Source organism: Lagopus leucura, unplaced genomic scaffold, assembly GCF_019238085.1.
Source record: "Lagopus leucura isolate 7727_CA_CO unplaced genomic scaffold, USGS_WTPT01 Super-Scaffold_806, whole genome shotgun sequence".
Taxonomy (NCBI): domain Eukaryota; kingdom Metazoa; phylum Chordata; class Aves; order Galliformes; family Phasianidae; genus Lagopus; species Lagopus leucura.
Window position 1 is genome coordinate 1829671 of NW_024962260.1, and position 11172 is coordinate 1840842.

An 11172-nucleotide genomic window follows, 5' to 3' on the forward strand; every position below is an offset into this window, starting at 1 on the left:
GTGCACTTGTCCATTCTTTTTTGCAAAGCTTAGGGTTACTTAAGCACAAACTGCTAGGTTTAAGGCTACAGCAGTTTTGTTTGCATTTTGGTTGTGTTCCCTGAAGGGGCTGCTTGCAGAAGAGATGCCTGATCGTAACAAGAGGCTGAAGTGTTAGAAAGAACTGCAGTCCTTGCATCCACAAGCAAAACATGTTCTGCATGGACTTGTCATGCGTGCAGAACTAACCTTTTGACCCCTGTAATAAGAAAAAATGGATGGAATACCAATCTGGGACAGGAGTCTAGGCTAAGACTGTAATAATATTATAGCTAAATTGCAAATTTGAGGTTTCTGTGTACTAACATCTGGAAGAAGTTCCCTCCCACCCTGGAATCAGAACTAGCTCTGCTATTACTCAAGTCTAAACATGACAAACTAAGGCCAGAAAGTAGTTCTGACTGTGCAAGCAGTGTGGGTGGATCAGCAGGGATTGTAAAACCTACTGGCTTTATCATAAAGCTCTGAGTGCAGTGTCAGGCTGCCAGCAAAATTCGCCCTGTCTGCAATAACTGACAGTTCCTGGCAGAGAAAGGTAGGAACTCTGTCAAAGAGCCGGTGGACCTCAGTAGCAAGGTAGATTCTAATTAGATTTTTTTTTAAGGAAGCTTGAATTTTTTCATCTCACTTCAATGAATTTTCTGCTTTTTAAACATCCCAGGAAAAGACAGATTGTTTCTAGGTTTGCAAAATCCAGACACTGCAGTGCTGAGGGAATTTAGCACCCAAAGCAAAGCGCGTGATCTTCTGTGTACTGTAACTGGCTGCTGTGTGAGTAAATAATGACCAAAGCAAAGCCCAGTGCTGAAGGGATGCTGCAGTCTCAGTTACTGAGTGCACAGACATTATAATCTTCCAGCTGCAGTTTTCACAAAGAGAAAATAAACAAAGGAACATCACCTGTCAACTCTTCTACCCAGAAGTGACTCAGCTGCTGTAACAGGACAAAGTGTGAGATTTGCTACGTGTTCAAACATACTGAACTCTACCTTAGTAGTATGCATTCCTTTTATTTAAAAAGTTGTTCTAGTAGTGCGTGTTGCACCTATACAAAAGTATTTTTACACTGTCCACACACAGGCATAGAAGGGCTCCAACAGCTGCCACAAGTCTCAGCTAGATCATGTGCTAATGCAGCATTCTTGGTACGTGGCCTCTAGGCTGAGGGGATGGGGCAGAAGTCAGCAGTACAGGGAACTCTTGGCAAGTGGAATGTGTGTCCCTGAGGGACAGTAAGACCCCTGCCAATCCTAGATCCACGTGGGGAGAGAAGTAGGGACAGAGTCTGTAGGAAGAGCACCAGTGTCACAACAGGGAGTTTACCAGGCTGGAGCAGTGTTGGCCAAGCGTCTCATGCGCCTAGAAGAGAAAGAGAGTTACAGTGAGTGCTGTGTTACAGACAGGTGAAGCCTTACTAAAAGCGATGCTTTTGGTGAGGTTACCATGGCTTTGTGATACTTTTTTTACTGCCCAAACATCCTTGGTCACTTGAGTGCCCCTACCTGTAGTGCTATGACACACCATTTTCAGCTGTTAGGGCAGTTTTGCTCATTGAGACTGAACCAGTTGCTCATGAGAACTATTCAGACAGTGATAGCTGAGAACAATTATAAATCTGTTAATTAGCACTAAAATATTCCTAAGAGAGAGCCAAGCCAGCATACTTACTGTTCCCACAACATATCTTCTGGAGAGATACTAGCAGTTCATTTGTATTGCCAGAAGCGGCTGCAGTTTAACCAAGTAGGAGCATGTGTTTCTGAGTACTTGCTGAGCGCTGCTTAGTGGGGCTCTATGGCAAGCAGAGCTCCTCCTGCAATGGCAGAAGTGCTCACATGCCAGCAAACAGGTCAACATTCGTCAGGCTGGAGCTGAGACCTTGTCTGTGCCTAGATCAAACAGCACTTTATCCTACATAAAAGGAATCCTTCTGGCAGGATGCTAATTCACATGACAGTGCATGAAACTCCAATATTTTTGATGAATGCCTTCCTATAGAAACACTTCCCCCGCACAAGCAGAGAGTCCAAGGGGAAAAAAAAAGGAAACTTTGCTTCAAACAGGATATGGCTAAAGTAGACAGTTAAATATTTGTGGAGTAAGGTGATAACAGTTCAGTATCCTGAAGCAAAAGGGTTATGAGTTTGTTGTGGCGTGCAAGTTTGAAATCCTGCCAATCGGCGCTCAGCAGAGAAAAAAACAACATTAAAACTTTTAAGTTCTGTCTTAGGGACGGGCCAGAATGAAAACTGAACGAGGGGCAGCACCTTGTATTTCTATCCTGGTCTCTGATCTTCTTCTCCATCTCGGCATCTGTGAGGGTTTCCAGAAGAGGGCACCACTGGTCAGCATCCCCCGTGTTGCGAATCGCGATTTCCACAGTCGGCAAAGGGTTTTCACTGCAGCAGCAGGGCAGAAATCAAAGTAACATCCATCAGTGCTAACAGTCTGCTCCCCTGGCTTCCCACCCAGGTGCAAGACACAAGCACAGCACAGCACAGCACTGCAAGTGTTTCAGGCTTAAGCAGCCACTCAGCCCCAGTGAACACCCAGAACAGGGGCAGTTACCTCCTCAAGGAGACCAATTGTTACCAACTCCACAGCCCCCAGCGAGGACAGACATCTAAATGACTGCAGCAGTAGTTCTCTCCTGTTAAGGCCATTATGTGCTTGGCCGTCAGGGTTCAAATGGAGTAAGCACAGGCAACATTCAGATCAGTTTATTAACGTGGGGAGGATGTCTCCCACAGCAGTAGCTGAGCAGGGACTGTTAACAGGCTTTTCACCTAGCTTTGCCATTCTGCAGCTCTTACTTCCTAGCTGTAGCTTGCCTAGTGCAGCTCCAGCAGCTCTTCCCAGCCATGTCAGGCTTTCAGGGAGCATGACAAGATGGGAACCTACAGTGGAACAAGGACTTTCTCCACACTGCCGTGGCAAAAGCTCTTTCTTGAGGACCTGCTGTTGTAACCACAGACTGTGATTAATCCCAGCACAGAAACACAGGGCTGTCACAGATCACAAGATTGCTCATCAGAGATCTGTCTGCCCTGAACAGCTGCATTATCACATGCACAACAATGTTTACTCCTTCACTAGTGACTTTTCAGCAAAAGTCAACAGGAACTTTACAGGAGTAGCTTTCCAAACATTGAGGGTGGAGCTGGAAGCTCAGCATAAATACAAAGGAGCCTCAGAATGTAAATATTTGCTTTGAATTCTAGAAAGCAGCTCAGCACAAGTGTGTGTGTGAATGTGTGTGTGAATGTGTGTGAGCCCTCACACAGGTGTGTGCAGATCCCAGGGATGTGCCCCCACCAGGATCCCAGCACTGATGCTCAGCCACCTCATTCACAGGAAGGGACTCTGGTGGGCACCATGGGAGCAGACAAAGTCTGCAGCAAAGCTGTTAAAAGAAAAATGAATCCAATGCCTTTGGTATCTGATCCAGGGAGGAAACTTTGGTCAAATCCACTTCCAGTATTGCTGATATCCACTAAAGCAACACTTGAAGCCAGGAAATTCATCTTAGCCACAAAATGCTGCAAATTCCAGGCTAACTGCTAGATCCTGACTTAAGCATGGTAAATGAAGTTGAGAACATGCTATCAGCAATGAGCATCCACTGGAATTAAATAGGGGCTGGAAAGCCAGCTCATGAGCATTGCTAATGCAGGCCAACTCAGATACTGCATTTCTGTAGGGCAGAATAGAGAAAATGAAAAATCCTCCCTCATCTCCTAAACTTCCTCGTAGGACAGCTTCCCCCTCCTTTAAACAAGAGGTGCTGGTAGAATGACTGAAAGGCACTGTCAGCTGCAGCATTCCCAGTGGAGCACTGCACTGCTTGTGCTGGGGCAGAGCCTCTGGCAGCAGCATCACAGGCACAGCAGTGCAGCCAGGAGGGCAGGGAGGGGTCTTCCTCTGCAAAAGACAACTCATCAGACATACAAGTTATTCTGGTTTTGAAGGCAAAAGCCTGGGTGTGAAACACTGTGTGCTGCCCTTAAAAACATCTCAGCACCGAGGCAGGAAATGTTCAGTACACCATCACCCTGAAAACGACAACTGCATCAGTCACCAACTGCTTCCAGTCCTGTCACTTCCATTGGTTCTCAGGCTCCCCTTGTTTTGCAGAGAAGCCAGCTGGAACAACTGTCCTGGAGTTCATCAACTGAAGGACAGTTTCACCTCTCCCTCTGATGACTAAGAGGCACATGACTTCTCAAATCTCCGATTCCTGGAGATTTTAAGGTTCTTTTGATACATCTACAGCACTCTTTCCTTACATCGTCGGAATGACTTTGGAGCAACCATCGCTCCTGTGGTTTGGGAATTCAGGAACTAACCAACCACAGAACCCAAACATCATTAATCACAGGAAGGTTTCAGAAGTACTCCTTTGCAGGCAGAAAAGAGGGAAGAGGAGGGCATGTTTGTACTTTGACAAAAAAAGCAAGTCTTAAATTAGGTGCTCTTTGCCTCTGAATGGTTCATGGCTACATACTTCGTTCTCTCTGCCTTCCTTCCTTGTTTTTAATTCTCCCCCTTAAAAACTGCAACAGTCTAAAGGTGGCCTGAAATCTACCTATTTGAGCTACCCCTAAAAGGAAGCACTCTGCAGTAACCAGGGCCAGATACATGTTTTTACACATGTAAACTACACACGTACAGCAGCAGGGAAGAAGAGGCAGCACTAGAAGCATCACATTGCCACTGACTGCCCTCCAGGTTCCCACTAATTCTCAGCAACATGTACCCTCTGCTCTAGCAGTTTCATCTGGTCCCACACAGATCAGCAAATATCAATCTACTGTCAGGGATAGCAAGGTGGAAGTCAACTCCCTAGCTCCAAAAGAAGAGTTTAACTTCCATGTGAACCACATTAGGGATTAGCTGCAAGCTTCCTTAAACTGACCTCTACAAAACTGGCGCCAGCAGCACCTTTCTCCCACCTCTGCAATACATCACTTGCTGAACTCTCAAACTTCCTCAAGTGTCACCGTGGCCTGAGGTCAAAAAACCCAGCAGCACACATTAAGGAACACTTAACAGACTGCAAACTCAGCAACGTATGGAGGATAACATCCCTACAGTAAATTGCCACAGAACGCTGCACAGCACAACTGGGAGTAATTATTATTAGGAGACAAGTCAGAAAAGCTGATTGTTCAAATCTGACACTGCTGCATTCCAGCTATGAAAATGGCCTGTGATCAACCTCAACTTCAGCCAGGGTAGAGAGCTGTGGTGTCAGTCAGCTAAGGCTCAGAAGGCCAGACCTTGGCCCAAGTCAGACAGAGCTGATGAGACAGAAATGTATCTGAGGATCATCTTGTGCAGACATTAGAAGAAGGCACAAGGTATTCTGCCACTGTCAATTAGAACAGCCTTTCATTCTGTGGCAAAAGCTGATTTCATTGATATTTGGTCGTGGGATGTATTACACCCACCACAAGAAGATCTCTGAGCAAAAACACAGGCTGGTTGAGAGGCAGCAGGATGTACTACAGAACAAAAGACACCAGGCACTAGATCAAAATGCTTCACTGCTTCACCAGGCAGCCAGCAACAAGCAAAGGGCCACGCCTGAGCAAGACCTGACTGCAGACACATCACTAGACACGTTTAGAGTGCTTTGGTTAGATCCACCACTAACATTTCTGCTATCCAGAGGAGCCCATCCATTTCATACAAGCAATACAACGACTCTTACAGCTCACCACTAACACCTCCCCCTCTTGTGATGTGACTCACTTGCCACTTCACGACAGACAACCACCCAAAGCAGTGGGAGCAATGAAACCACCTGAACTGCTAACCTTGCACAAGCAGTGGTCTTTAAATGACTCCAGATTAGGGGATTGCCAGTCGATGAAACATACAAAAGGATGTCCAAGAAATAAAAAAATCTTTACCTGCACCCTACTTCTTTTTCATCTGATAAACTGGTTTAAAAGGAAGACAGTTGTATGCACTAGTGGGCACATGAACATGAGAAATCAAACACTTCTACTATAGAAAAATAATTTCAGAACTATAGAGTGGGTACAATCCAGTTTCAAATTAAGCTTTCTACATTGCATCAGCTGTTCAAGATTCATTGGTGCTAGCAGCCATGAAGTTAGAACATGCATCTACACCATCCAGAAAGATGACAGTTTGTACCTGAAGGCGTATGTCTTCTGATGCCAGCTCAGCTGTCCCCGGATGCTGTAGGCAATAGTAGTGACAAACTCCCCACCCAGGCCAAGTTCTGAGCACAGCTTCAAGGCAAACTTCTCTGGTGAATTCTCCTTCTCTGACATGTCCCATTCAAACTGGTCTACAAGGGAGATGTTCCCTACATGGATGTTCAGCTGGAGACAAGGGAAGAAACAAGTCATTCATTTCTCAAGGACAAAATCTAACCTGGACACAGGACTGGAATTAGGAACTCCCAGTTTTGATGGAAGTCCTTGTACTATTCTTCCCCCATAAAAAAAAAAAAAAAACACCTAGAGAAATGCAAATGGTTCAGCTCTCATTCCAGTGCCCCCCTGTCCTTACCTTAATAATAACACGTTGGTCTGACTGATCCTCTAGGATGCTGTCAGTTGGGTACGATTCGATCTGTTGTCGGATGGCAGAGGCAATAGCAGGGACAAAGGTCAGAGGATTCAAATCCAGGTCATCACAAAGAATCTCTGAGAACATTTCTGGGGTCATCAGCTTTTCTGATACAGAATAAGAACAAAAAGACTTATTTCTCAGCCACCAATATCTGCCACTTACAGAATACCCAAGTTAAGATCTTTGCCTGAAGAAGGGAATCACCTTTTGCTGTTAAAACAGTGCTTTGTTCCGGGGTTGTACACATGTACACACTGACTTGACTTTCTTGTTTCACAAAGAACACAGCAATGGTCTATTCATTAATTAAATACACATTAACTATTTAGTATTAATCTTGGCTGACATTTCCATTAGGCTGCTGAACTGATAAAGTGGATCAGAACAGGCCTAACTTTTCAGATTACAGCATCCAGGAATTACTGCAACCCGTGGAAGTGTCAGGGATCTGCTAAGAGCCATGAGAGCCGAACGACACATCAAAGTACAAGAGCTTTAGAGCTCCTCCTTTATGGGGCAAAGACCTGCTTGTTCTCCCTTCATATTTGGTGATGAATGCATCTGTATCTCTCTAACCCCAGGAAACTCTCCTCCTACATACCATTCATGTTCCATGTAAATGCATCTCTGAGTTTCTGCCCATCAATTTCCATGTCAAGCCTGATTGGAACCAGAACCTCTGGCTGGGATGCGTTCTCATGGATGACTGCTGGGTCATGGTCATCAAAGCTACAACAAAGAGCAACAATACAGCACATGGAATAGAAAACCATACATCTGGCTCCCATAGAAGGAAGGTGCTTTTTACTGTTACCAATCCCTATACTTCAACTCCCCAGTTATTAGACATACTCTTCAACTCAAAGTTACAGGGCTATGGCAACCACTTCTCTATTAGAGCAGCCCCCTGCAGTGAGTCATGTTGTAACTGTTTCCAGTTTTCTGAAGAAGGACGCTGCCTTACCACAGAGGGAAGGTCCTCTTCTTGTCCCTGCCCATGCGATTTCTGTTAATTGTTGTTGAGCACGGCACTGCATCCAGGTGATGAGAGCTGTTGGGCAGTGTTGGCACCCACTGGTTGTTCCTCTTCGCCTTCTGTTCTCTGGAGAATGAGACTGTGTTAACCTGCAGGCCCTGAACACCACTGCCACTATTATTAAGAATAGTACCATAAATTACAAGCTCCTCCCTAAGGACAGCTGGACTGAGAACTCCTATTCCACACTCCCTCCTTCGAAGTCCATTCTCCAGCTCACAGCTATCCATCGTACATGGATCCAGGTGTACCACTATAAATATGAGGTTCATATTTGAATTTCCTGTCTGTATTTACAGAAGGACTGTTGAGAAATGCGACATCTCCAGCAAAAAGTACGTGCAGAGAGTGTTCTCCAAAACATCTGTTACAGCTGGAATGAAGTAATTGCAAAATGAGCTGTATCATCAAACACTAATGTTTTTCTTCCTGTAATACGTGGGCAGCAACCCAATCCTTACAATTTGGAGATCTTCATTTGCCCAACATTGCAAATATCTGCTAACACAGACTTGCAAGCACCCCCTGCAAGCTGCCCTTTTAGAGGTTTATACGATTTCTATTGGGACAGGACAGTGCTTCCAGTCCACGTTGACACGTTCCAGCAACTTCATGGTCCTCACCAACACTGGTTACCTGAGGTAGGTGGGAGGTTCTGTGCTGATAGACACTGCCTTGTATTTCTCATCATTTCCATCCAAGATCTCTTCCACTTCAGAGGCCTTTAACAGTGTCACACTGGTGGCTAATGTTGTATATCCATGATCTGTTACCAGGAAAGATGCCAATAATTAACATGAAAGAGCATTACGCAGCATATGACATAAACAAGCTGAATAGTGAACAGCCCTCTCTGTCAGTGCAGGTGGGGCTAGAAAGAAAACACATCATTTTAAATGTTTTTAAGTCCTCCTAAATAGTAAATAAGCTTATAAGTAACGTGCTTTTACATAAGGGGAAAAAAAAAAATTCCTACCCTGTATTACCCCATAGTATCACACTGTTTAGCTCTGCACACCTACAGTCTCCCACTGTGATGTAAAATCTCTTTCACAGTCTCTGGGAGGAAAAGCCCAGAAAACTATAAATCCTCAATGGACCTAAAGGTTGGAAATGGAGATGTAACACTCAGTGGAAAAGCGAGTGGCTGAGCAGACACATCAAATATTAATGAAAGCTAAGCCACGGAGTACAAACTCTTAAGACTTGGAAAAGGGGGAGAATCTCAGGACAGAACTTGCTAAATTGCACAGACCATCTGCATCCAAGAACCCATTAATGTGCTGAGAAAGAAAAGTTCAGCATGTGATGACGATGCACCATTGGAAGACCACAGGGAGAGATCAGAGGGTGAGATGTTAATACATACTGTAATAACACTAAAGGTCATGGCAGAGATTATTCCTGCAGCACAGCTAAGAATAACACAAAAATCAGACTTACATCTTCTGGGACTGTGAGACCGCTGATTTTCTGTTGGAAAAGAAAGAAAACAGCAATGGGTCAGCAGGATATGAGAGGGAGGAGGCTTAAGTATAGAATGAACTGCTTCTCTTTATTATGCCTTAGCCTGAAGAACAAGTTACACTGCTAAGGAATATAAGTACTTATATAAGAAGTCTCCCATCAGAAATAATACCAAGGTGGCTGTATTCTCACTGTGGCAGCAACATCAGTAGAAACACACTACAAACTCTGGGAGTCGTAAAGTACATGTGCAGGCTTTCAATGGGCTAAGGGACAGAACCACCCCTCTGAGAATAAAAGTCCCTTCTGGAATACGGTGTTTATCTTGAGGTGTGACTTTTGCATTGTGACGAATGCAGCCAACCCCAGGACAGCATATTTTGCAGAACACTCCATCACTGAGGCAATCTGAAGCGATTAGCAAAGCCTTAAAGGTACACAAGCTTCTGAGCCTACAGAAACAGTTCTTCAAGGCAGTCATTTAGTCTGGGAACATTTACTCATCTTCTTACCATGTGAAGATGCCACTATCTTCTTCCTTTCTTCCACTGTGGCCAGTCGTCTCCAGAGTGAGGGGTACCTCTTGTACAGTGAGCCCCGGAACATACGCAGGTAGTTCCCCACCTGGAAAAAGAAAAGCAAAGATATGACCTGGAATCACACTCCATTTAAAGAAATGCTTATCAGAAGCTGAAACAAATCCTCTGTAATAACAGCAATCCCAAGAGGATTTTTTATGTTTTTCACAATATATCAGGTTTGGCATCGTAAAGTACAATTTTTGGCACAATATAGAAAACACAGCTCTTATCAGCACTTACTTCACTATCACAGTCACAGAATCACAGAATGGCCAGGGTTAGAAGGGACTTCAAGGACCATGAATCTCCAACCCCCCTGCCACATGCAGGGCCACCAACCTCCCCATTTAATACTAAACCAGGCTGCCCTGGGCTCCATCCAACCTGGCCTTGAACACCTCCAAGGGACGGGGCATCCACAGCCTCTCTGGGCAGCTGTTCCAGCACCTCACCACTTTCTCTGTAAAGAAATTCTCCCTGACATCCAACCTAATCTAGTTTGATAACAAACTCCAACTCATTGACAACAATCAATTTTCGTGTATTTTTGAACAACTTAACATTGACTTTGCTATATTAACACAGTGCTCAGTAGGGATTTAACCCAGTTGCATACCCAGCTCTCCAGCAGCATCCCTTTTCCCAGACAGCACTGGGATAGCTCAGACACCACAGCCCTGCCCGGTCCTTTAAATCCTTGCAACACGCAGGATGTGATCTCTGCCTCCTCCAGGCTTGCTGAATACCCGCAAAGCAGTTCTGCCTTCCTCAGCACAAGGCTTGCTAGTCAGCAGGATGAGTTCTAGACTCTGAAAGCAGATTTTTAGACTGGTGCTGTGCTTGTAGAGTGATTATAGTCCACAAAGAGGCTCACATTCCTCGTCAGACAGGACTCATTTTGACCTTACCATCTTTCAGGCCATTTTTAATTGCATCTTTGCCCTGCAGCGCTCACCAGCAGACAGCGGGGAACGGGAAGGCGATCCCTTCTCCTCCTCCTCCACGTGCCTCGTACGGCGCACACGGCCCGACTGCCCGCGGCTCCGGCTCCTTTCAGCCGCACATTTCCCACGCTATCACTGCAGCGAAGGCCCTCTGCCCCCACTCAGCGCAGCGCAGCCCCTCCCCCAGCCTCGCCCCCCCCCCCCCCCTCCAGGCCCCCGCCATTGTCCGCACCTCGGAGCCGATCATATAAAACTCGCCGTCCTCCTCCAGCTGGAACTTAACAGGCTTCTGCCCAAAGGTTTTGCTCAGCGCCATCATCATCATCGCGGCGGCCTGGCGGGGCTCTGGCGGCGCTGAGAGGAGCGGGGCGCAGCGGGAGGGGCAGCGCCGCGGCCTACTCAGCTGTTGCTCTGCGCATGCGCCGGGCACCGCCCCGCGCGCTCATTCCCACCTACCCGTTCCCGCGCGCTCGTTCCCGCCCACCCGGCGCGCGGC

General features: G+C 46.0%; 1 protein-coding gene across 1 annotated transcript; it reads right to left on the minus strand.

The window, feature by feature from the left end:
* Nucleotides 1-1029: 1029 nt before the first annotated feature.
* SMARCB1 (SWI/SNF related, matrix associated, actin dependent regulator of chromatin, subfamily b, member 1) lies at nt 1030-11072 on the minus strand. Its single transcript, XM_042865661.1, has 10 exons — nt 10909-11072; nt 9664-9775; nt 9128-9157; nt 8321-8450; nt 7613-7750; nt 7250-7377; nt 6586-6752; nt 6205-6395; nt 2307-2438; nt 1030-1398 (listed from the first exon to the last, which is right to left on the minus strand). The coding sequence occupies exons 1-10, from the start codon at nt 10999-11001 to the stop codon at nt 1359-1361; spliced, it is 1161 nt and encodes a 386-aa protein (XP_042721595.1). The 5' UTR covers nt 11002-11072; the 3' UTR covers nt 1030-1358.
* Between the last annotated feature and the right edge of the window lie 100 nt (nt 11073-11172).

Bases quoted from the DNA above. Each gene is read 5' to 3' on its own strand.
- SMARCB1 (XM_042865661.1), bottom strand. From the start codon at position 11,001: ATGATGATGATGGCGCTGAGCAAAACCTTTGGGCAGAAGCCTGTTAAG. The intron at 9,158-9,663 runs GTAAGAAGATGA...CTTTTCCAACAG, and splicing joins GATAGTGGCATCTTCACATG to AAAATCAGCGGTCTCACAGT. The intron at 2,439-6,204 runs GTACAAACTGTC...CTGCTGCTGCAG, and splicing joins CAGAAGACATACGCCTTCAG to TGAAAACCCTTTGCCGACTG.